Raw genomic sequence first — 27,387 nt, 5'->3', positions numbered from 1 at the left:
TGTAAAAAAGCTGAAATTTTGAGGGAGATGACTTGGTTGTACCATGTAATGACAGAGAAGATGAAAAACATTTTGTCGTTCAAGTGAATTGTAAAGGAGAAAAACAAATAAAGTTAAAAAAAGAATACAAATCATATTTAAAAGCAAATGACTAAACAAAAATATTACAAAGGACCGCAAAAAATTATTTTATATAATATTTTATGGTACTAAGGCAACAATGTTTAGAAAATATAAATTAAATCAAATGATGTTCCAGAAATAATTGAGACACAGTTACCATCTTAACAAAAAATTATAATAATAACAACTTAATAAAAAATTTGAGTTTTTTTTCTTGAAACTTTTTTATATAAAAACAAATACACATGTGCATATATACATAAACATCTATCAAGTATTTTCTTGAAGATTTTTCATAGCACTTAGAAAACATTATAGACTTACAGTTATTAATATGTCAGTAATCAGTCCACATTGTCATCACTGTCAGCATCAGATGACCAATCGATATACTCGTCAATATAGTTAATATCTTCAATTTTTGTTACTAGCTGTAAGTTGCAGTGTACATTAACAATCTTCTCAACCGTCTTGCATGCAAGTCTGTTGCGTTTTTTTGTGTGAATAAAGTCAAATGTTGACCAGTTACGTTCACAAGACCCAGCTGATGTGACCTGTGACAATACTCTGACAGCAATTTTTTGTAATTCAGGTGTTTGTGCACCGAATGACATCCACCACTTGTGGCCAGGCATCGTCTTTGCTGCAGCGATAGCCATAGGTCGGCCAAATACACCTTGACGAGCTCTATAAACCGAATGTTGTTGTACCACTTTTACCTGTCAAGTGTACAATCAATTTAATAATAGTTAAGTATTACAGTAATACTAAAGGTGTATGACTTAAAAATAAAGACCCGCTTAAATTACAAAAATTTATCTGTGAAACTTAACACTAGGTTAATAATAGTAGTTTCTAGATGCACATAAACATTAACTCACCTGTGATTGCACATCATCTCTGTACATCTTTTCAACAATGTTGTGAAATCCTGTCATAACTTCTTCATTTTCATGTTGTTGATATGCTTGATATTCAGGATCTAAAACAAACCCAGCTGAATGGAGATCTGTGTGGAGCATTTTCCATCTGTTACTGATAAGTTGACGAATGTTTTGTTTTTTTATCGTTGAAAGTGTACTGTTCTGTATTTCTAGATCAGCTGAAAAAATTGTCCAGTACAATTTTCCTGTAGATGGAACAGCACCGTCACACATTCGTAAAACAGCTACAAATGGTGCACAAATACCAACAACTTGCTGAACATCATCCCAAAACTTTTGTCGTAATACAATATTAGCTATCTCTTCTCCTTGGACTTTATATGTTTTTTTTAATAGCCATTGTTTGTAATCACGAGATACAACAGTTTCTTGTAATGCGTCTTTGCACTCATACAGTCTTTGCAACATTATGAACTGAGTCGCAAAACGTGTTTCTCCAGGTTTAAGCAACTCCAATTCCGAATGAGATCTGAAATATGCCAAAGATGCATGATGTACCGTTACAAACTTAACAACTTCATGACCATTATCAATTACTGAAGCAATCCACGACAATTTGCCAATATCCTCAAGTAGCAGGTCTAGACAATGCGCTGCACAAGGAGCACAAGTTATGTGCATATATTTTTCAGCAATGAGTTTTCTGGCTGCGACACAGTTGCTGGCACTGTCTGTAATAATCTGAACAATGTTGTCAGCTCCTACCTTTTCTATCTGCTCACAAAACTTGCTAGTGATGTATGAAGCATCTTTGATTTCACCTGAGGTATCACATGCTCCCAAAAACACAACCCCTTCTGGTGTTACAGATAGAAAGTTGATTATTGGCCTGTTTTGGACATTAGACCAACCATCACTTACCATAGTGAGTCCTGTGTTCACAGTGTCTGACAAATGACTATTAACACGAAGAGCAACAGATTGGACTTCCTCATTTAGCAAATTTGTTGATATGGCCTTTCTGCTCGGAGGAACGTAACTAGCACCGCACTGTGCTACAGATGTGCAAGCATCTTTAAAGTATTTACTGTCTGCAAGATTAAAAGGTAATCCATTAGCGTAAAACATTCTAGCAACTGCTCTATCTGCAACATTTTTTGCACACTTCTTCATCATGTCTGGCAACATTGATTGCTTACCAAAGCTGATATTATTTGATTTTGAAGAAGTTGATGATGTAGTAAAAGTAGATGATGTTATTTGATTTAATCTGACCAGCTGCTGTTTTTTCTTCTGATCTTCTTGGCGCTTGCTTTCAATTTCCAAAAATTTGGAGGCAACAATGTCAGGAACCTTACTACATTTCTTCAGACCAATTTTTTTATCTCCAATCAGATGACCACGAATTCGTAATGCACCTCCAACAAATTTTCTGTCACAATATATACATTGAATGGTTGGCAAGTTATCCGGTTTGTCATCACTGTCATCACTAACGCAAATTACATGTTGCCATTCAGGCCCTTTTTCCTTTGGCATGATCAAATTTGAAAAGTTTATCAACGATTTTCAGCCTTTAATTATAAATAACTTACGTACGCGTACAAACAGGATACGAATATAACAAACAATCTATCGCTCACAAAAACATTAGATAGTCAGGCACTAGATAAAATAGAATAAAAAGAATTATACAGTGAGAATGACCTAGTTTTTAATGTCGCTTAGGAGAGCATAGATATTATGTCATCAACGGTGGAGTTAATTTGCATCTTAATAAACTTGATTCAATATTTTTAAACATCAAGAAAGGCAATAACATGATAATAACGACGTTATTAAAACAAAGTTTATTGCTATTTAAATGTTTAAATAATTTGACTTTGGAGGCGAATTTTTGCAGCGATCATTTCATAGATATTATAATTATAATATCTATGTTTAAACTTGAACTTTTTGAACTTTATGGCCGAAGAATAAAGTTCAAAAAGTTCAAGACAATAATAAAGTTCAAAAAGTTCGAACGTCACAACTATGACTGGAAGGAATGATTGTCATCTTTAAACCGTACAAGCCGTATTTTCTATTTTATTTGTATTTTATACAAAATAACAATTCATAAAAAACTGTTTGATATATTAATGGAACATAATATAATACCTAATGACCTCTAACAATATTTTAAATATTATCAATCAGACCGTTAAAGAACTGTTTCAAATGTCTCATCACGCATCTCGTTACTAGAAATTAGTTACCTCAAAAAAGTAATGCCTTAGTGTAACCCATGGTTGGGCAAACTTTTTGCTGTGAGGATCTCATTGAGAACAACTATTTTACCTTTAAAAGGCCGCATATGTACTTAAATAGCAAATTTTTTCGACCCGGGGGAGAATTTTTTTTAAGATTTGTGGCTCTTTTTTTGGTCACAATGTCTGGCTGACGACCTTTTTTTCTTTTTTTTTCGGCGAACAAGGCGAAAAACGCCAGTTTTCCTACCACTGGCGTAACCAATTACTACTTTTCCAAAGTAATAAATTATTGCAACTAACTACTGTTTTTATTTTATTAGTGATGCGCTGTTAGTAACCCGGGGTCCTAATATTAATGTTGTGTATGTATGTATGTATGTATGTTTGTATGTAGGTAGATAGTTTAAGTGCATTTGATGATTGTAAATAATTAAATTTGTGTCAGTTGTGTGTGCTCATCTCATTGTACATTCATGTCTCGTCCACGGTACATGCATGGATCCGGTTTATTTTAAATTTATATTCAACTCTTTTTAATTGAGCATATTTTAAAATTTATTCCAGCTCATTGGCTTTGTAAGGGAATTATAAATAAAGAATGTTTCTGATTTCATAGTTAGAATTCAATCACGTACATAGTGTAGTCTAAATATTATTTCAAAATAATAATTTTTGCTATTGCTTATTATATAAATTCAGTTGGTCTAAACGTTAATACTATTGTTAACAAGATAAATAAAAATCAGTCAATGAGCAATTCATGTATACATTTATACATGCTACATATATATACATATATACATGCATGTATTCTAATGAACAAATGTCAAGTTTGACATAAGGACCAACCTAATTAACTAGAAGATCTTGCCAGCAGTTTCAATTGCACCAATTTATCCTTCATGATGCCTCTATAATGAGCTCTTTCATCCAGTCAATTAGTTGTCATCTCCCCTATTGAGTGACTAATTACATTTTATGACTTTATAATATGCAGCTTTTTCGGGGCAGCTATCTACTATCTCTTTTCATCACATTTTTTTTAGATCAGTGCTCCTACCACTCTCTCTGTTTTTCATTTTTTTATCACTCTCTTTCTCTCTCATTTTCTCTCTTTATTCTCTTTTCGCAATGAAATTTTCTCTTTCATCTAAATTTTTTTTAAATTTCATAATTTTCTTTTATGCCACACGGCTGTAGTAATAATTAATAATAATTGTTTGTGAAAGTCTTTTTGAATATGGTAATGGCACTGTTTCTATTCTGTTGAAGTTTTTGGTTATCTAATTTACTAATTTGATGATTTACTGTCGTTTATTATTCTTCTTTTTTTCATTTTTAAAAGATTTTATTTTAAACGAATATCTAAATTTTATTTTGCGAGAGAGTTATAAATAATTGCGCTATTTATGTAGATAAATGTCAAATTAGCGACGTAGTTTAAACGCTATTTCTAAATAATACTTCATAATTTTTTTATTCTTTTTACAACAGAGAACAAGAATGGTGAATGATACTACAAAGGTAAAAGCTTTATTTTTTTATATCAGTGATTAATTAGTTAATTTATAATTATACTCAATAATAATATATAATAATAATATATAATAACTATGGTTTTTCTCATTAGCATTTAATTTATTACCTATTAATGCTGTTTTATTTGTTCATTAGCATTTAATTGATAGCTCATTAATGCTATTTTATTGATTCTTTAATAAACAGTTGTATGGTTCATAACATACTTGGAATATTTATTTAGGCTAAAGATTAAAATAATGAAACTGATGATAAGAATAATGATGATGCCAATTGTCATGATGATGATGATGATGATAATGATGTTGATGATGATAATGATGATGATGGTGACGATGATGACGATGATGACGACGATGATGATAATATGATGATGATGATGATTAGAGTGATTAGGATGTAATGATGATAATGATAATCTGACTTTATTGGGCAGTTTGTTTGACTTTCATGAACCACTGCTATTGACATTTAATGCCTCTTTCTTTGGATTCACTGGAACGCCGTTTTTAATGATGATACCAAAGATGCTGGTATTAATTAGGATGATGAGGATGATGACGATGTGATGTAAGTTTTGTCTACTTGAGTGATTGGAATAAGGATAGAAATTATGATGATGGAGAAATGAAATTTGGGATATTAAACAGAGATAATAAAATTATCTGAGGTTGTGTAGGTCGGGGTCATTATTTTAATTAGTCCATTGCTTATTTGCATTGATTATTATAAATCTTGGAATGTGGATAATAAATAAATAATAATGCGATGATGATGATGTTGATGACGATGGAGGCGTTCATGTTCATGAGGATGATGATAACGTCGATGATTATGTTGATGCTGATGTTACCGATGTACATCATGAATCTCGAATCAATTCGTAATCAGCTTACACTTTACATGTCACTATATTGTGAACAATTTGTTATTTATGTTATCACATCATCATCGTCGTCGTCGTCATCGTTATCATCATCACCGTCATCATATCGATACGATACGATCAACAGCAGCGTTATAGATGTCAAGTACTGCGATTAGAGTCATTGTTTTTTAGAGTATATGCTGTGAGCCATTGATTAAATTTTTAATGATAATTGTGAGATTTGCCTGGCGCGTATGTTGGTAGAATGTTTGTTGTATGAATTGGTCATGTGTGTAAATATGTCAGAGGAAGACTTGTGGACGGTTAACAAGGTCGGATTAACTGACTGGCAATGGGCGCGATAGTTCTTCCGCCCGGTTCGTGTTTTCCGACCAAGATAAAACTCGTCATTGTGAAGTGGCGAGTCCCGGCCAGAAGTGTGACCGCCTAGGCTGGCGGCGGCTATTATTTGTGTTTAGGGGAACAATTTTCGTCGCGGAGCCAAAGTTCACACAATGGTCTTTTTTAATAATAACAACAACACAATTTGTACTGATAATATAATTTATTGACAACATAATTTTTAAGGGTAACATCATCTTGATAGCCAGCAATTGCATGTTTTAACGCGTTTATCTTATGTTTATTTCTGAATAACAATGTTTATATTTGTCTGTCTTGATTTTCATACTTATTTTTTAACGTTTTTGTATGTCTTTTTCTTGATTTTATGTCATTACATTTTATGTAGCCGAACTTTCATTAATTTTTTTTTAAACATGTATCAATTTATCTATCCATTTTTCTATTTATCACTTCTTCCATCCATCCATTCATTTACTATTCATCTAAATATTTCATTCCCTTATTCACAACTAACTATTTATTTTTCTTTCAATTCAAACCTCATTCAGTCCATTTGTTTGTTCATTTATCAACTCAACAACTCATCATTCATTTTTTATTTTTTTTATACATCTATGGTATTTGTATATATTTTGTTTTGTTAATAATTTTTTTGTCCATCCATTCATTTATTTGAGCTCCAAAAAACAACGCGCTGAACGTCCTAGAAGAGTCCAAAAGGAGTCATCGAGCACAGCCACCTTAACAAAAAGTTTTATAAATTTAAAATTAAGCTATATAATCTACCCGAGACTGTTACATAAACAAGTAAAAAATGCAACATTTTTGGTCAAAAGAATATCATATGTCCGTTGAAGCAATAAATTTTAAAGCAATACAACTAAAATGAACGCATGATAATATGAAAATAATAAACAAGCGCACATATTAACATGTACTCACTAGCCTAATAATAAAAAAAATAAACATGCAAATGCGCGAATTGTATGCAAAAAACAATTTATGGCTAAGACCGATTATCTAACGTTTGACTATCTAGATGCAAACACACAGTCGCTTGCAACTAACTTATATCGAAATAATATGAATCAATCATTTAAGTAATTAAATAAACAAACCAGATGTACACTGTTGGACAATTTTAAATGACCAGTTAAACTAAAAACGTAAAAAATAATGTATATAATCATAATAAGATCGCATCTTACTTTAGTGTTATTTCACATAATAATTATGAATAATCGAAAAGACTAGAGAAAACATAAAAAATATTGTATTTATTTGCCAATTATTATTACCATTTCTACATTCATTCGTCAATTTATACATCAATTTGTTTTAATCTATCCAAAGCAAGCGCGCCTTTGTATTGATATGTAGTCAGTATTTTTTAATCATCCAATTGTTTGTAGAAACAAATTAAAAAGGAATATTTCAAATAACAATTTGTTTATCATAAGCATCTCAACTAACTAGCTAGCATATACTAAGATAATTTTTCGCCTCTCATGAGCAGTGTGATGATGCACTGTAAAAACATTTTCTATGCATGTTTATTTCCGTTTCATACATTTACTATATGCAGAAAAGATTGTGTGCTTGTTTTTAAAATACTTATGATTTTAAGAATTTATAATTTTATTTCAAATGTCAAAAAATTAAAATAAATTTCTTGTGAGTATGTAGGTCATTTTAAAAGTGTAATATAATCTCTCTTTAAATGGTGCTTAGGAGGCCACAAATTCTTCATTATTTCTTCAATTTTTCCTCATCTTTCACACAGTTGTGAATGTGTGCGTCGATTTGAACAAGGTTGAAGATATCGTTGGATGCATTTTTAATGTTCGTTCATGTGTCCTGTGGTAATCTAATAATTCCTTTGTTAAGGTCGCTCCTATCCTGTTGTTTAGTGTTATTTATTATGTGTTTTATTGTTTGTTTCGGTATTTTGTTGTTTGTTTGTCAGATTATGGCGAGGTGGGTTGACCATTTGTTTGTTGGTTTTCTTGGTTTTGTTGACAAATTTGAGATCCATAAGGCTTGGGATCCTTGTGGGTTTGGATGTGTTGTTGTTTTGTTTATCAGTTATCTATGTTGCATTGTCCTGGATAATGTTGCTTATTGGTTACTTGTATAAATGTTGGTTAGTTATTCATTGGTAAATTGAAGAGATTGGACCAGTACACGTTGACTCTTGGCCATCCATCGTTAGAGAAGGTATCAATTGGAATTTGTTTTATACAGGATTATTTTCTATCAAAAACTACGTAAATGACAAAAAAAGATGCAACCTTAGCAATGAATGCTATATTTTTGTTTTTGAGAGATTCATTTTTTCTCTTCCTTGCTGCTTATTTTTTCTCTTTTGGCTTCGTGTCTATTAGACGAACCTGCCATCTGTTTCTTCGTCCGATGAAGGCGAAGAAAGACGCAGATCTTTCTCAAGCAACGTGTACATTTTTTTTCAATTGTTTTCACTCTTTCGTTCTCTCATGCGGACCAAAGAGAACGACCGAATAAAATTTTTGGCTTAAATATTAATACGATAAATATTTGTGAAAATCGATCAGGTGACGATTAACCAGTTTTTTATTTTATGCATCAAACAAGCAAAAGAAAAGAACGAGAAACACTCACGTTAAAAAATATATTTTAATAAACTGTTATTGTTATCAAGTCACTGTTTTGAAAATAGAAAATACGATACGATACGATATATTTTATTTGCTTCAAAAATAAAAAATGAAGACAGGATGACCATGATCAAGTTATCAGGTAACTTATCTAGCATGGCCACCTTACAAATAGTTTTAAACAAAATTAAATTTGAACTAAAAATTTCTTAAAAGAGAAATAATAATGTTCAGGAACTAAAATTGTTTTACGAATAATCCACTATATCCTTAAAAGTTAAAAATTAGAATTTTGAATTATGGTTCAGTAAATTTTGAGCAGGTAATGGTTCTCATTGCTTTTTTCATGAACCGTTGCAGCGGTTGTGTCAATGATGGATACGTCGATGCCCAAATGATGTTACCGTAGATGAGATGAGGAAGGCAAATTGAACTGTACAGAAGTCTTAAGGTACATCTTGGTAGAAAGAGTTTTATTCTGCTGATTGCACCCAATGATTTGGATACTTTGTTCGTTACGCAACTTTTATGCTCTTTGAATGTTAACCCATTTACGCCTCAAACAAAACTACTGAATGAAAAACATCAAATTGTGCAAAATTGTAAAATATGAAGTATATTTAATATGTTTATTCAAAAAAAATTAAAAAAATTTATTTAAGTATAACGTTATAAAGGCGTCCTCAAATGGGGACGTTAGGCAGATGCGAGATGATACTTTTCGAAACACCCCTTTTCGATGCATAGTGTTTTGCCACATTTTTTACACATCCATCTAGCTTTCATGTGGCAAAAAGTACACTTTAGTTGTTTTTCCAATTTTCCAGGGAAGTGAAATCCTACTGTGGTTTCAATACTGTATCCGGCTTTTCTCTTTCTACTGGCTCTACTCGCCGCACCGTCTCTCAAATAGCCACGTACTATATGGCGACGAAACTCGAGTTGGTCCATTACATTCTCAGAAGTTATTTGCTGAATTTTCCAAGCATTGGTCATTGCCATGTCTAAAAAGTACGTAAATAAAACCCACCACCACTTTTTCCCTTTTACGCTTATTCGATATAGGGATAAGCATTGATCATGGTTATCTACTCCTCCCATTCCAGAATTGTAAGATGCGAACAATTTCGGCTGAAGAATGTTTTCTTTAGATTTGGTTGTTCTTGACCATCTCTTTACATTGTTCAGTGGTTTGATTGAATCCCAGTTAGACAACATGCTACAAGCACTGTTGTCATACCATTTTACACATAAAATGCCATTTGCTTTATCAAATTTGAAGTCATAAAACCCTCTTGTCATTTTCTTAATTTCTTTTGATTCCATCAATGGACATTTCTGCGTTCGATTTTCTCTGACTGTCCCTGTGGCATTTATATGTTTTTTCTTTAGGTACACCATCAATGCGTAACTAGTGAAATAATTATCGAAATAGATATTATTTCTTGATGGTTCTGGTAAATGTTTTAGAAGGTCCAACACAACTTTAGCTCCTAGTGGTAATGCTTTGGTGTCTTCAGTTTCATTTGGTTTTTTTCCACAATAAACATCGAAACCATAGCAGTATCCACTGGAGCTAGCTATCATCCAGTTTTTATACCCGAATCTCACGGGCTTACCTTTAATGAACTGTTTTGCTGGATGATGTCCATAATATTTTACCATAGATTCGTCAATGGAAATGTCTTTATGAAAACATCCCCATTGACAAAAGTTTTCTTGCAACTTGTCTGACAACGGTCTAATTTTATACATGCGGTCATTAGAATCTGCAATTTTGGAATTATCAGCCAAATGAAGAAATCTCTTTATTTCCAGATACCTGTCTCGACTCATAGCATTATAAACACATGAGACTCCGAGATCTTCATCTAGTGACCAATATAAACGCTCTCTTGGCAATGGATTGTATCCAGTAAAATATAAGATTGCTAAAAAAGTTCGTAGTTCCTCTGGTTCTATTGTAAATGAGTGGTTATTTTTTTGTCGTGCATAAATGATGGATTGATGGCATATGTAATTAGTAATATCCATGGAAAGAAATTTTTCAAAAATTTGTCTTGAAGACAAATCTTTAAGGTTGTCTTTGATTTTTTGTAGGTCTTCATCAAACGAATTACTTGTACTAGGTGATGCTGACGAAAAATCTGATTTTGTCCATTTGGGTTTTTCGAATGTAGTATATTGTTTATATAAACCTTCAGATATTTGATCAGGTTCGTTTTCGTTATCCGGTTCGTTATTCAAATCAACAGATATTTGTATAGCTCCTGAAATGTCTTTTGGAACATAATGAGGATCAATTATATTGTCATCATCAATTTCTTCGGCATCTGTCAATTCGTCCAAATCTGGAGGAAGGACACACAAATCAATACTGCCAACTGTTTCAAAATTATCACTTTCTATCTCTTCCAAGGCTTCTTCTAATTTTTGAAAAGTTTTAGTGCCATAAAAGGATTTAGGATCCATGTTATTCTCGTCTGAGGTAAAATCAAAAAGTTAACCATAATAAATTCATTTGTGCCTAACGTCCTCGTACTAGGACAGTAAGATGTTTGTGTTTGTAAATTACTTTATATCAAATTAATATTCAAAATAATGTTACTAACATAAAGATTAATCCAAAGACTTCTTGTTTTTAAAATAAAATTAAAAAATTTTAAAATTTTTTTAACAGAAAAAAAATTTGCAAAAGTAGCTCTGTCACTATGAAAAAATCGCCAACTTCTAAGCTTCGTCACATCAAACACATGCACGAAAATGTCTAAATTACACTCACTACTAGTTAAATGGTATGCGTTACCAGGATGTAGCAAGATAATTACCTTTAAAACACCTCCCATTTTAATTGATGCCAAATTCAAGAGGCGTACTCAAATGAGTACGGCCGGCATTAATGGGTTAATTTATTGTCAATTACGATTCCCAAGAATTTTGACGACTTAATTTCTGATATTGTTTCACCATCAACAATAATTTTATAAGGCTCTTTGTGATTTAAGTATTGGACGGGTCCAAAAACCATAAATTTAGTTTTTTCCTTGTTGAGGGTCAGCCTGCTATTTCTGAACCATTGAACAACGGTCTGAACATTATTGTTTAATATCATTTACTAATTCATTAATGTTTTTATCAATTTTGAATAGGTTAGCATACATCACGTAATTGAATCTTTCTGATGCGTTTGGCAAATCATTGATGTAAATGGCAAACAATAGAGGCCCAAGGATGCTGCCCTGAGGTACTCTCACATTGATTTTTTGCAATTTCGAATCTTTCCCATTCCACCTCACATATCGCAATCTACCACGCAGGTTACTATCCGACAATCTGAAGACTTTCCCTCGCACTCCATAACGTTCTAAGTTTCTTAGAAGAATTTCATGGTCGACGCAGTCAAACCCTTTACTTAGGTCTAGAAAAATGCCAGCGGTAAGCTTTTTCTCTTCGGATGCTTTGCCGATGTTACGAATCAGTTCAATAATTGCCATTTCTGTCGAATATTTTTTTCTCAATCCATATTGATTTTTTGAGATTATGTTATATTTGTCGAAAAAAGATGATAATTTATTATGAATGATTTTTTCATAAACTTTTGAGAAACCTGGTAGCAGTGAGATGGGTCTAAAGTTTGATATTTCATAATTGTTTTTAGTTTTTTGGATTGGTATTATTTTGGCTATTTTAAAAATTTTTGGAAAAATTCCTTTATCAATTGACAGGTTGATGAGATGTTGTGAGAATCGGCAATATTGAGTGTATCGTGGCTGAAATTATTTTCGTTGAGATGTTGTCATATCCACATGATGATTTCGGTTTCAGAGATCTAGTTGCTTGATATACCTCAGAATTTGTCACAAAACTCATGAATATCGAATTTTTAATGCTATTATTCATCGATTTTTTCCATTCAGCTGTTGTCACAAATTGTTCGGCCAGTTTTGCAGCTACTGAAGCATAGTGATCATTCAATGCATTTTCTGGATCGTTCACTATTTGATCATTTCTCTTGCATCCTTGCAAACATGCATCCTTGTTTCTATCATAATTGTTGGATCTCTTCAAGACATTATTTATTATCTTCCAAATTTCTTTCATATCATGTTTGTTATTACTTGATAAATTATGGAAGTATTGTTTTTTTGCACCACTTTTTAATTCGTGATAAATGTTTCTTATTAATTTATAATTATTGTTGGTTTCATTATTAGGGTTTTTAAGGAATTTTTGAAGAATATATTTTTTTTTGAAAATTATTATAATTTTTTCATTAAGCCATGGTTTTTGTTTATTAATCTTATTAAGTTTTTTATTAGATATTTGGCAGCACTCTATCATACTACCCTTGAAAAGATCAACCAATTTTTTCAACGTTGAGTGTGTTTTTTACAAATAATCTAACACCACCTCCACTCCTGTTCACACGATTTTTTCCAAAGAAGCAATAACCATCTATCAGCACCATACCCATATCACGATGATCAGATAGCCAACTTTCACTGATGGCAATCACATCAAATTTAAAAGCAAAAAAATCGAGAAACTCATTCACTTTCGTCAATTTTATTATTTATGCTTCTTATGTTGAAATGGATTAAATTGAATAAAACGTCAGTTGTTGAGATACGTTCGACACTGAAGCTATTTATTTCATCCACATTTTCAAACATTTTACAACAGTTTTCATAACTTTTTGTTATTACATTTTTATCGTCATCTATGATTGGCTCAGCAGCTTTTGTCGGAGATGATTTACGGGTGTTTACGATCTAAATTTTGAATTTCACCTGCTGATGGGTTGTCTGTCGATGATAATGGTGTATCAAGATGTTGCTGTGAAAGTGTCTGCTGATGATGACTTAGAATACTACACGTCGATAGTAGCGCGTCGAGATTTTGCTGAGGTTGACGATCGGTACTTGGTTTCCCGAACAACCATTCCTGGACGATGATTGAAGATGGCCAAATGTTTGCGTCTAGTAGCTTGTTTGTGTCTTGTTTATGTATACATAAGCGAAATGAAGAACTGTTGAGTGTTGACAAATCAATGATATCTGACGAACGTTCCTCTTTTTTGACGAGTGGAAAAACTGTAATAACATTGATGTTATGTTTTTTTAGGAAATTTATTATCGTGTTACTATTGCAACCTGCGGCGTTGCTGATGTGAAAAATTTTATTTCTTATAAGTTGTTTTTTTGCTACAAAATCAACATCTTTGACAGCTGATTTGCCAATAGTTTTTAATCTAGTTTTTGAAGAAGTCGAGTCACGTAGCTGAGATGATTTAGACATTTTCTTCTGTTTTTTTTAACACCTCTGTGAAATCTTTGTTTTGAGAATCTTATTCCTAATTTTTTTAGAATGTTCCGTGGCAATTTGAGGCAGATTGCGCTGGAGTGAACAATTTAAATTAGAATCAGCCTGTACGGTAGATGTTAAATTAGTTTTGATTTTAGAAAAAAACGGTTTATTTTAATTTCTTTAATTTCTGTTGGAGTTTTTACAACTTTTGACCAAAAACGAGATTTAACTTTGTCACACGCTAGTGAATTTAAATCACCCCTCAGAACGGCAATTTGTTTATTGCACTGTTCAAAACATTTCGAAAACTGCACCTGTTGTTCATGCAGAGTTTCTCGCACCTTATCAAATAGCTTTGTTACTAACATATGCTCATTTTCCGATAATAAATCAGATGAAGACAGCGACGGCGGGGCCGTTGGTAATGGAAAATTAAATGTTGAAGTAGTGTAGACGGGTATTTTTCCAAGTACGTTTTTTTCGTTTAATTGTTGAAGAGTAGAAACGATGTCATCCATGTTTTTAGCTGCGTCTAATTTGTTCGCAGATGTCTTTTTGCCTTTTTGTCATTTCACCAACTTTTATAACTTCACTAATCAAATTTTTCTTCGACTCGGCAATGAAGCTGGGCTCTTAATGTTTGAGGCAATTTTTTTATTAAAGTTGCTTTTTCCAAATAGGCAATTTTTTTAACGACATAGAATAGAAGTTCATTATTTACATAATTCGAGCGTTACTAGAAATATTGAAAATAAATTTTTCCGAGACAATTCTTTTGGCCGCCATTTTGTTTGACACGTGGTTGACACGTGAAAATGATAAAAGCAGTTAAAAAAAATTATAATTATGCACCAAACTAGCAAGCAAGCATACAAACAAACAAAAAAAAACGAAAGATAAACGCTAACGTTAATTGAATTGAATTGAAAGAAAATTTTATACAGCAAAAAACAAGTTAATTACCAGGAGACCCGAGACCGAAGTCTGTTAGGTCACCCTTAACATAAGAACAGAAAATATATTATTAATAACAGAAATGAATGCCAATAGTTGCCAATACATCATGAAACAACACAAACTCTGAAGCCTTTCCCAAAGCGAGATTTAGCTTCAAAGCAACTTAATACATTAGCCTTACATGATTTTATGTAAACAGTTAATCTATCACATGTAACTGAGTTGTCATGGTTGCTGACAAAATAAATTTTCTTCTTGGTAATGGCACCAGCAGATTTGGGACAAGAACTAGAGTTATTTGAACCCTGAATACTCTTAGGTTTTTTTTTCTTAGGCACCTGAGTGGGGACATACGTTTGCTGTGCAGAAGGTCGCAGAACTGTAGTCAACCCTGGAAGAGACTGAGGACTGGGCGGATCAGCCAATTGAAGGCCCTTGACCAGGGCAGCCTTATAATGCTGAGAGGGTTTAACAACTTACTTCTTCACAGCTTCGAGGTCATGTTTTAGCATCCCGATGGCGAGCTAATTTTCATTATCTCTTGACTCTAACTGTTTAACTCTTTCCGTCAGCGAGAGGAGAAGTTAGGAGATTTTGCCACACCAATCATGGAGTTTCCTCGCCGGCTCTCCCGCCGTACTGGCCAATTTCATCTATTTATTTTCACGCAGACATTCGAGGTCCATTACCACATTTAACGGGTTTAACGTATAAAATAAAAGAAAAAAAAGAAAAATTTGCCGAAATTTATCAAAATGAAAATTTGACGAAACGAGAAATATTCGTTTATCGCTCACCAAAGAATATCTATCTCTCCATCAGTTTCTTCCAGGGTTAAGTGAAACAAACTTACAAACGAACCAACATACGGGCAAACAAATAAACGATAGCACAGTTGCAAACATGCTAACACAACACAATATTATTTATATAATATATTCAATAAACATTCACTAAAATTTTCGGCTTGTATAGTCCTCGTATAAGACGTTCTGTTGCGGATGAATCCGATCTTTTTGAAGTCTGGTATGGGTTGGAAAAGAGCCTCCATGCGTTCCATCGGGTACCCAGTGATCTTCTTTGCTGGTGGGGGAATACTTTTTTCGTTACTTTTTTGTTATTTTATTGTTATTAATTTTATTATAGAGTTTTTATAATTGCTGTTGTTTTTGTTATTGCTATTATTGTTGTGATTATTATCAATATTAACTCGTCATTCCAACTATCGTCGTCTACATTATTAGTTAGTTGGTTTTGAAAGACATTTAAGTCTCTTAATTTTAATTTTATAAATTCTCTTAGAAAAATTGTTGTCCCGAAACAATTCTAGCAATTCTTGGCTTAGTAGCTTTTATCAACAAATGCTTGATGCAACTGCCCATCATCATCATAATTAAAATCAATAAATAATGTAAATCTAACTAAATTAAACTCTAAACCCACATTATTCGCGCATAATTTTACAGACAAATAGTCTCGAGCATGCTAACACAACACATCATTTACGTAAAAGGAGTCACCAAAATCATCGGAAAGACATTTAAATTTCTTAACTTTAATTCTATAAATTCTCTAGAAAAATTGTTGACCCGAAAGGATTCTAACAATTCTTGACTTAATAGCTGTCGTTGAAACTTTTTATCAACAAATGCTTAGTACAATTTCTATCATCGTTGTTATTCAAATCTATAAATAAGGTAAATCCAACTAAATTAAACCCTAAACCCACATTATTTGCGCACAATTTTACAAACAAATAGTTGCGAGCATGCTAACACAATATATCATTTACGTAAAAGATCCCAAAATCTTCGGAAAGACATTTAAATTTCTTAACTTTAATTCTATAAATTGTCTTGAAACATTGTTGACCGGAAAGGATTCTAACAATTCTTGGCTTAATATCTGTCGTTGAAACTTTTTATCAACAAATGCTTGATGCAACTGCCCATCAGCGTCGTTATTTAAACCTATAAATAATGTAAATCTAACCAAATTAAACTCTAAACCCACATTACTTGCGCATAGTTTTACAAACAAATAGTTGCTAACATAACACATCATTTATGTAAAAGTAGTCACCAAATTCTTCGGAAAGACATTTAAATTTTTTAACTTTAATTCTATGAATTCTCTAGAAAAATTGTTGACCCGAAAGGATTCTAACAATTCTTGGCTTAATATCTGTCGTTGAAACTTTTTATCAACAAATGCTTGATGCAACTGCCCATCAGCGTCGTTATTTAAACCTATAAATAATGTAAATCTAACCAAATAAAACTCTAAACCCACATTACTTGCGCATAGTTTTACGAACAAATAGTTGCTAACATAACACATCATTTTTGTAAAAGTAGTCACCAAAATCTTCGGAAAGACATTTAAATTTTTTAACTTTAATTCTATGAATTCTCTAGAAAAATTGTTGACCCGAAAGGATTCTAACAATTCTTGGCTTAGTAGCTTTTATCAACAAATGCTTGATGCAATTGCCCATCATCGTCATTATTCAAATCTATAAATAATGTAAATCCAACTAATTTTTACTCTAAAACCACATTGTTTGCGCATAATTTTACATACAAATAGTTGCAAACATGTTGACACAACACATAATTTACACAAAAGTCACCAAAATCATCGGAAAGGTATTTAGACCTCTTAATTTTCATTCTATAAATTCTCTAAAAAAATTGTTGTCCCGAAACGGTTCTAACAATTCTTGGCTTATTAGCTGTCGTTGAAACTCTTTTATCAACAAATGCTTGATGCATTGCCCATCAGCGTCATTGTTTAAATCTGTAAATAATGTAAATCCAAATAAAGTAAACTCTGGATCCAAATTATTTGCTCAACATTTTTCTAACAAATAGGTGCACGCATGCTAACACAACTAAACATTAACAAACGGCCCTTATCGTTCTTGTGTTGGTCATTTCGTCGTGAATGAATCCGATCTTTTTGAGGTTTTCTATCGGCTTGAATAGAGCCTCCATGCGCTCCATCGCGGACTCAGTGATCTTTTTTCTGGTGGGGGAATATTTTTTTGGTTATTACTTTCTTACTTTATTGTTATTAGTTTTGTTATAGAGTTTTATTTTGTGTCTTGTCATCTTCGTTCATTTACATGGTCATCGTCCGTCTTTGTCCGTCTTCCATTTTATTCTTCTCATGCTATCTGCTTTTTCATTGCAGTTTTTATATTGATATATGCTATAGTGGTTGGCACTATTTTCTTTATTATCATTTGAAGTTTTCGAGATATCGGTGGGTGAATTCGACGTTGGTGCTTGTAAAGATGACGGAGTTCGTGATGATGTATTTAAAACTCGCGACGACATGATCGGCCTTGTTACTGCAAGTACAGATAGAAAGTCCATGGGCTACACTGGTGATTCTATATGGCAAGCGAAACATTTATTTAAAATGTGGGGATGAAATGCAATTTTCAAAATGTAACTAATTATGGTAACAATTTAATTTTGAAAGTCGCATTAAGGTATAATAATATTCACAAATGAAAAAATATATTGCAATTTACCTCTGGGTACAGGTTCAACGTTAAAAAAACTTCCATTTTGATTTCAGCCATTAAATATTGCTTTAGCGCCCTTTTTTTCAGTCCCCAAATTATTTTGAAATCGGTCTTTTTCACTCTCGTTGAATGAAGACCACTGGTTGATATTGTATGAGGGTGATTGAGATGGTGTTTAATATTAGAATTACAATTGGTGTATTTTATTTAGAATTGTTACTTAATCACCTTTGCTCTCTCTGGAGGGACATTGAATGCTAGCCACGCCTACTTCCGAATTTAATTCAATTTTGCATACTTTATTCAATTTTATTTATGCCTATATCCTTACTTTGTAATTTAATGTGATTTATATGTATTCTTCACAATACTTCGTAATTCAATGTTATTTATGTGTACTTCTTACCAACAGAGTGGCTTCACACCGTTGCACATTGCATCTCATTACGGCAACTTGAACGTAGCCAAGGTGCTCATACAACATGGGAGCAATGTTAATGCGAGGGCCAAGGTTTCATCGTTGTCTGTTTTTTGTTTATCTCTTTGTACTCTCTTTAATGTTATCTCTGTGCCGTCCGGTGTTCGCTGCTACTGTTTGTTACTTTTTATTTTTATTGTTATTTTAAGTTATACGTTTTGTGACGAATGATGTTATGATTTTGTTGCATGTTTCCCTTTTGTTGTAGTTGTCTATGTCGAAAAAATTGTTTATTCTTCAAATATTTAATTTTTAGGTTCATATATTTGTAATACTTTCATTAAAAATTTAATTGACATAAGTTTGCCTACAATACAATTTTGTCTGCAAACTTCCTTAATATTAGAGCTGATTGGCATCTGTCTCACAACTAATTGCACACCCTATCATGCAGTGTGTTGTTTTACGTATAACAAATATATTATACTATGAAGTGCTTTCCATATCGCTATGCCTTTCCATTCTCACACTTGTGTACAAGTTGTTGTTCATTAAAAATCAATTGCATCACTTTGCATATTTTCCATTTCAAATGCAATCTATACTGTGGAATCTTCATATCTGAAATCTTGATGGAATTACACGAAATGTTTTTGAGTAGGAAGTGTAGACTTGCGTCAATTTAAAAACGTACATTTCTGGCCAATGATTTATTTCTTCTGCAAACAAATACATTGAATGCTTTTTTTTTCTCCCTTTGTTTACCTAATGATAAAAATTGAAAACATTTGAATCAATGAACCATCCACACACTCTCCTTAGAATTTTTCTCTATTCATTTTTTGAAAAGTTTGAAAAGTTAACTTTTTTGAAATATAAAAATTGAGGAAATCGTAAAGAACCGTGATGAATGCCTGGATTAGTTCCTGTAATTAATTTAATGTATTACGGGATATGTTTACTGGCGTGTGTGTTTTGTGTTTTTGTGTTTTTGTGTGGGTGTTTGTGTTTGTGTTTGTGTGTTTGTGATGTGTGTGTGAGATACTGTATGTGACGCTGTGTGTGTGATGGTGTGTGTGTGTGTAATACTGTATGTGTTTGGCTTACACTGTGTTATATTGTTTTTATGTATTTTTGTAGTTCAAAAAACAGCGGTTTAGTGTTTTTAAAAATCTATGCAATTTATTACGCTAGTTTTCTAATATTGAAATAGTTACTTTCCACGCACAATGCAGAGTTCTATATACCCGCTGCACGTATCAAGTAAGTGGGGTAGGACGGCTCTTGTTGATCTGCTCATCCAGAATGATGCACTGGTCGACTGTAGGACTAAGGTGGATTGCCCAACTTTTATTTGTTTTTTTGTTTACATTTATCATTTTACTTTTGTTTTTTTATATGTTTTACATTTATCCTCTTATTACATTCATCTGCTGAGTTTTATTCCCATTAATTTAAGTTAGGATCAGTTTCAAGTACTTTAATCCACAATAATAATAATAATAATAAGGCACTAGTAAGTTTTCAAATTAAAGTAATGAGAAATGTTGTTACATATTCGAATTTATTTTCAGGATAATCTAACACCTCTACACTGTTCCAGTCGAAGTGGGTACGATGAGGTGGCTGACCTGTTGATCAGGGCTGGGGCCAACATTTCTGCCCGCACCAAACATGGTCTGACACCTCTGCACATGGCTGTGCAAGGTGATCACATTAACACTGCTCGTCTGCTGGTCTCCTCTGGCGCTCCACTCGATGAAAACACTGTTGTTAGTGGCTGCTGATGTGATTAATTATTTTCGTTTTTATTTGAACCGCAACCGTTTTATTGCTTTAGCTCCGATGACAATTAATAAATATTCGAAGACAGAATGAATCCAGATTGTGTGGTTGGGCAGAATTGGTTAACAAATGTTTTCCACTTGTTATTCTGTTATTGTTATTATATTTTTTTGTTATTAAAATTAAAATTATGATTATTTTAATGATTATCATACTTTCCAGGACTACCTGACTCCACTGCACGTGGCAGCACATTGCAGCAGTGTAGGATGTGCCAAGCTGCTCCTTGATAATAACTGCCAAGTTAATGCTAAGGCACTCGTTAGTGTTCTCGTGCTGTGTGGTTGAAGGTTGATGAAGATGAGATGGATGGTGACGGTGGTGGCGTTTGTGAGGATGAATTGACAACGATGGCGTTCATGATGGCGACTTGGTGATGTTTATGAAGAGGATGGAGATAATTTAATAATGTTGATGAGTAAGAATGATTGAAATTCTGTTGAAAAAAATTACAAGTCTGTCATTATTTTTCTGCGCCCTGAGCATTATTAGCATTTATTTGTACTGGAGTTATTGATTCACATCGATGATATCATTATTGGCCTGTTTATAATGCAAATCATTCTCACATTCGTCGTCGTCATTAGCGTTATATCATCATCGTCATCATAGTGACCATCATGTTTTCATCATTTTGAACTTCCATTCCCTTGCCATTTTCTCCATCATCGTACATAATACTTTTTTTTCCCGACCTCCAACGTTTGATGTTTCCTAATGACATCTATTCTCACAGAATGGTTTCACTCCTCTGCACATAGCGTGCAAGAAGAACAGAATTCGTGTCATAGAATTGCTGCTTCAATACGGAGCCGACGTTCACTGCACCACTGAGACTAACCTCACTCCACTTCATGTTGCTTCCTTCATGGGTTACATTGACATAGTCAGGTACTTGCTCACCAGGGGCTCTGACATCGAGGCTCAGGTTTGTTGTTGATGTTGTTTGAGTGTTGGCTGATTTGTTGTTGTTTAAATGTTGGCTGATTTGTTGTTGTTTGAATGTTGCCTGATTTGTTTGATGATCTTTATAAGTGACTGGTTCATGGATTTTTTCTATTTTTTTTAGGTTTTATATAATTATTTACTTGATAGTGTTTGTTTAATGTTATATTATTACTTTTGTATTTGCTAATTAGTTGTCACGGCAAATACAATTTGCTGATGAAGTTTACTTACATCACCACTGCATCATAATATTTGTCTTTAATAGCGTGTATTGCGCAGTGACATCGCTGCATAGTTATTTACTGGCGTCATTACATTTATCGCATTGTGTTTTGTTGCACGTTTAATGCAGGATGTTTTGTTTGCTCTCTGCGTGTGATGTGACACGTAGCCAAGTCTGTCAGCTTCAAGTTTTTCACGTTGGATTGATGTTCCTTTGTAGTTTCTGCTGGCTTCTAGAGCAACACTCACCAAATGAGTCTTTCGTTTCTACACGTCACATGTGCCGTCTTACTGCACTTGAAAGCGATATTCATTTGTTTAAATATAGTACTGTTATTAATTTAAGCATTATACATGACTGTTATATCATGGTCCTAAAATATTTTTGAAGCAAATTATATAACAGCTCAACTGTTTCAAATGTTATGTTTGACGTTCAGATATAAACAAATCAAAGAGTTAAAACGGTTAACATATTAAAGTGAAACCGCAAAAAACAAAAACTTCATTCTAATATAAAACCAGATGCGTGCTTATTTCTTGAGCCCATTCAATACATCCATTAATCAATTTCAACGTTACTAATTAAGAAAACTGGATGAATATTATTTTACAAAACACATAAGTGCATTTTATTCCTTCAGTAATCAATTTGTTTCTTTATTCAACCTTAAAACTAGCTACTCAATAAAAATTTATTGATATTGAATTCCTAATAGGAGTGCTTCCCATAAAATTTTTTTCTATATTTTTTTTAATCCTGGGATTGTTGAACTTTAAATGTTAATATATATATAAACAAATTTATATTTCACGGTGTGCTTGCTTGTGTTTTTGTTGTATTATTGTCTACATGCTTGCACACTTCACCGTCATCAGCCTCACAATTCAAGGTTGTTTCGAAATGATATGCATAGCGTTTTTTTTACATGAATGCAAATTTGGGTTCTAGTAGCGAAAAGCGTAAAATCAATGCATGATAAACACTGAACACTAACAGGCCTGACACCAAATAATTGATGTGTCTACGCCATCACCATATCATATAAACATCGTCATCTTCATCATGGCTGCATTACCATAGAATTCCACGTCTTATCACAAAAACAATGTCTTCTCGCAATGTTTTATTTATGTTCATCATCACCGTCCTCATCGTCATCTAATATTTTATTGCATTGTCTTATAACAGTGCTTAATTACATGAGATAATATCTGGATGGTTGTTTCATTTATAAAGAAGGTTGTTTTGTTTTTGCCAACACATAAAATGTATTGTTAATACGACTTAATCATTTAACATCTTTTTATATTCTTACATTCAATGATAACAGTACAATGCAGTGCAATATAATGATATACTGTACAATACAAGACAATTTAATACAATAAAAAAAAATTATAAATTACAATACTATTATACCATGGAATAAAGTATGATACAATAAATACAACAATACAATACAAAATACAATTCAATAGAATTCCAAGAATTCCACGTCTTATCACAAAACATGTTAAAAGTCTCAAAAAATTTTGTTTCTGCTTTTTAGAATTTCATATTGTTAAGTGCTTTTTGATAAAAGTTTATTGAGTAGAACAAACAAACAAACAAACAAACAAACATACAAACAAACGAATGAATGAGTTGATATATGGATTAAATAGTTGAGTCGGTGAACATTTAGGTAAAATTCATGTATGTTTATTCAATCAACTTTTTTTAAAGTGATACATTCCATTAAGAGAAACATTGTTTTTGCAAGTCTGCACATATAGGTACCACATTTTCCCGCATCTATTTATTAACAATAAGCACACAACTTTTATGGTTCTTTCTTTCTTTCTTTTAATTATTTTTCCATATCTTCTTTTCTAGACTAATATAATTGTTATTGAATTTTTTATATTTAATTTCTTGATAAATTTATCATCTTTTTGTTTATTTGGCCTTTATGTTTGTTCAATGTGAATCTTTGTTTTACATCATTTGACATAAACAGTGAAGAAATATATTATATGGTTAACCCTCTAAAACACATTTGTCAATCATAGGTTTTGATTGATTGATTGATTGATTGATTGATTGATTGATTGATTGATTGATTGATTGATTGATTGACATCGTTTGAGCAACATACGATTGTATTCTCTCACCATAATCACACCAGTCTAAATATGTTGTCGCTATCTTTCCATCTCATCACATCAAACATATCAATAACATTTTTAATGTGCTAACCCAACAACAGACAGACAAGGGTGAGACAAGCTTGCACCTTGCAACGCGAGGCAACCAGTTGGATGTCATGAGGTTGCTGCTAGATGAAGGAGCTAATGTTGACGCCCGAGCTAAGGTTGCTTATAATTTTCATCATTTCTATCTCTTCTTTCTTTCCCCTCCTTCACTAGATTTCTCTCATTTTCTCATTATCTCTCATTTTTCTTAGCGTTGTTTGATCTAAAATATTTAAAAAAAATGCCCACTGGACAGGCACCAACACGCACCACACACACAACACACACACTGACACAACAAACACATCACACATCAGGAAAACCAGACACCACTGCACTCAGCAGCTCGCACAGGCAGTATCGACGCAGTCTCCTTGCTCCTCTACCACAGGGCTCTCGTCAATGCAGTCACAAAAGATAACTACACTCCACTGCACGCTGCCGCCAAGGAAGGGCACGAGGAAATCATCCAACTGCTGCTGGATAGTGGAGCTGATCAGACCATCAAAACCTCCGTCAGTTTGGTTTTTTTTATTCGTTTGTATAGCGCAGCTCTGTCAAACGCTTAGTTCTTCATTTGAAAGTTGATTAAATGTTTCATTCCTGGTGCTTATGCAATAAGCTGTAAGGCTCATCATTGACAGTTTTGTTGTTATTATTATTTTTTTGAAGATTTATGCTTATAATTTGTAAATTGGATCAACTAATTATAAATAGGTGTTCCGTAGTTGAGTGATTTAGTTAAAGACAACGAAATTAAAAATAAATTAGTTATTTTAATTGTTTTAAATGTTGGCGCCTCTGATGAAACTTGTGCTGTTGATATAAAAGTTAGACACTGAAATAAATCAAGACTCCACTATATTTGCAGAAAAGTTTCACTCCATTGCACATTGCTTCAAAGTATGGAAACACGAGGGCAGCTGATATCTTAATATCAAACGGAGGGGATGTGAATGTGGAGAGCAAGAATGGACTGACCCCTCTGCACCTGGCTGCCCACTACAACCAGCCTGACATGATCAACAAGCTGCTCAGCAAGAAGGCTGACCCACATGCAGCTGCTAGGGTTTGTATGTTTGTATGTTTTGTATGTTTGTATTTTTTTGTATGTTTTTGTATGTTTATATGTCGTTTGTTCATGCTGCTCATTTTATATACTAGGACAGTGTGACGGTATTTTTCTAAATAGTTGCGGTAAGAATTTATTAAAGTTTTTATGAGTTAAAATAGTTGTTTTCGTGTTTTTATTAAATTGCGATAAAAATTTTTTAATTAAACACTTTTATTTTAATGAACTACAATGTTTTTTGCATCATTTAACACCGGAGCACTGTCTATTTGATAGGTTACTGTTTTTATTCATTAAATAATCAGAGCCTGACAGACGCAGAATCTGTTAAATTTTGCAAAATACTATTATAAAATGAAAAGAAATTAACAGAGTTGAAAGGAGTTACGTATGAGAAATTAAATAACGATTTTAGAAACTGATAAGTAAATGAATGAATTAATGATCAAATGAATGACCTGGCATGCTTTCTTTGAACAATGTGCGAACGCATTTTTCATTCCAACGATCACTGGCAGCTTCTGAGAGTTAATAAAATAATGTAGAAAAAAAATCTTCTTTCTGCTATTCTTTCCAATTATTCGTCCGTTTTTCTTTCGCTTCCTTATTCGTCAATTTCAAAATATGTTCAACTTTTGGGTGGCGTGATGGCTCAATGGTTAGAGGTGCCTGCTGGTCCTGCCTGCTGTTGCAGTGATTGGGCTCGAATGCAAAGAGATTCCCGCCCATCATATGCACATTATATGCAATGTGGTTTTCACTTGTATTCGTATATGTAGTGTTTGACGTTGATACCTCTAAAGCAAGTGCACATGAGAGAATGACCTTTAGCCTTTTTTTAAAAATAGAGTAGTAATAGAAGCAGTTGTGGCAGTAGCTGTAGTAGTAATAATAAAATCTTGGTTAGTTCATGTTTTTAGATTAATGTGCTTAGATGTCCAGAATGATGTGCTTAGATATTCAGATTGACGTGTTCAAATGCGTTCAAATTGTTCGTGTTTTTTCTTCATGTACTCAGATATTTTCCTACCAGCGACCCAGCGTATATTTTTATCAATATTGTTGACATGGACTTGCTACTCTTTAAAGAATTATTCAAAACCGCTTGTGGGAAGGTAGGATAGATAGATTGTTATGTAGCTGTAATGTAATGCTGTCCTGTGCTGGCTCAGTCGTTAAACAAATGCGTCTAAACAGATTCACAATCATCCTCCTCCTACACACTGGCTGCCTTGGTAAACACTCATCACATCAAGCAAATAAATCATATATCTAGCTTGTGTACAAGCTACAAGGGTTGTTGCAATATTTTTATGCATGCATTATCTTTTTTTTTAATTTAAATAACTATTATTATAATTAATAATAAATTATTATTACTCGTCTTTAATAATAATTATAACAATTATTATTATTTAATATTTATAAATATGTTAACATCAGAATGGCTACACTCCTCTGCACATAGCTGCCAAGTACAATGAAGCTGATGTTGCTCAATCACTCATCAACCACAAGGCCAAAACTAACGCTGAATCAAAGGTTGTTGATTGGAGTGCTTGTTTAACGAGTTGGTCGGCCAGTTGGTTGGTTGATTGGCTGGCTGGTTTGTTGGTTGGTTAAATGGATGATTGAATGTACAATCTGGTCATGATAGTTTGCTCAACCTAGGAATTTTTTTAACTGCTAGATTCGATTGTATACTTACGTCATCGTATGAGTGGTTGAGCCAAATGAAGATGATTAAGTTCAAGAATTGAGCGTGTTATGTTCCATATAATTCCTTTATTTTTTATATTACTCTTTACTTGCAACAATGCCACTTTTAAAAGCGTTCATTCAATTGCCAGACAAATTATCGTTGATTGTTTTAATGTGTCATAACCATAATGATACACTGAAGTGTTAATTAGGGGAGGGAAAGGTATTTGGTATAATGAAACAAAATTGAGCTAATTAATAAAGCAACATGATAACAACGTGATTAAAAACATGGTTGACAACATGGTTGAAATTTTGATTGCCGATATGGTTGAAAACTTGATTGACAACACATTCAACGACAACAACAGAATGGATTCACTCCTCTGCACTTGGCAGCACAGGAAGGAAATGTTGAGATGGTTTCTTTGCTACTCGAGAACAAGTTGGCGGTTGTTTGTTTATTTGATTGATTGATT

The 27,387-nt window shown here is 32.9% G+C and overlaps 5 protein-coding genes across 5 annotated transcripts in view; 1 reads left to right on the top strand and 4 right to left on the bottom strand.

The window, feature by feature from the left end:
- Nucleotides 1-467: 467 nt before the first annotated feature.
- On the bottom strand, nucleotides 468-2,546 carry HELRODRAFT_169060 (hypothetical protein; the record flags this gene model as incomplete). Its single annotated transcript, XM_009014893.1, has 2 exons — nucleotides 468-842; nucleotides 2,283-2,546. 2 exons carry the CDS (start codon nucleotides 2,544-2,546, stop codon nucleotides 468-470), a joined length of 639 nt encoding a protein of 212 aa, XP_009013141.1.
- A 6,815-nt stretch (nucleotides 2,547-9,361) lies between these two features.
- HELRODRAFT_169059 (hypothetical protein) lies at nucleotides 9,362-12,766 on the bottom strand (the record flags this gene model as incomplete). Its single annotated transcript, XM_009014892.1, has 3 exons — nucleotides 9,362-9,585; nucleotides 10,864-11,148; nucleotides 12,472-12,766. The coding sequence occupies 3 exons, from the start codon at nucleotides 12,764-12,766 to the stop codon at nucleotides 9,362-9,364; spliced, it is 804 nt and encodes a 267-aa protein (XP_009013140.1).
- A 654-nt stretch (nucleotides 12,767-13,420) lies between these two features.
- On the bottom strand, nucleotides 13,421-14,490 carry HELRODRAFT_169058 (hypothetical protein; the record flags this gene model as incomplete). Its single annotated transcript, XM_009014891.1, has 4 exons — nucleotides 13,421-13,470; nucleotides 13,819-13,916; nucleotides 13,986-14,092; nucleotides 14,287-14,490. 4 exons carry the CDS (start codon nucleotides 14,488-14,490, stop codon nucleotides 13,421-13,423), a joined length of 459 nt encoding a protein of 152 aa, XP_009013139.1.
- A 543-nt stretch (nucleotides 14,491-15,033) lies between these two features.
- Nucleotides 15,034-18,088, bottom strand: HELRODRAFT_169057 (hypothetical protein; the record flags this gene model as incomplete). Its single annotated transcript, XM_009014890.1, has 4 exons — nucleotides 15,034-15,387; nucleotides 15,878-16,012; nucleotides 17,839-17,956; nucleotides 18,057-18,088. The coding sequence occupies 4 exons, from the start codon at nucleotides 18,086-18,088 to the stop codon at nucleotides 15,034-15,036; spliced, it is 639 nt and encodes a 212-aa protein (XP_009013138.1).
- Nucleotides 18,089-27,199: 9,111 nt separating this feature from the next.
- HELRODRAFT_190718 (hypothetical protein) overlaps nucleotides 27,200-27,387 on the top strand; it is a gene marked incomplete at both ends in the record, with an annotated part of 14,137 nt that continues 13,949 nt past the window's right edge. Inside the window, one exon of the mRNA XM_009014889.1 lies at nucleotides 27,200-27,321. Within this exon, the coding sequence (XP_009013137.1) occupies nucleotides 27,200-27,321 (122 nt within the window). The remainder of the gene's footprint in view (nucleotides 27,322-27,387) is intronic.

Source organism: Helobdella robusta (assembly GCF_000326865.2).
Source record: "Helobdella robusta unplaced genomic scaffold HELROscaffold_14, whole genome shotgun sequence".
Lineage (NCBI taxonomy): Eukaryota > Metazoa > Annelida > Clitellata > Rhynchobdellida > Glossiphoniidae > Helobdella > Helobdella robusta.
The sequence above is the reverse complement of the archived record's forward strand: the minus strand, read 5'-3'. Positions and strand labels throughout refer to the sequence as shown.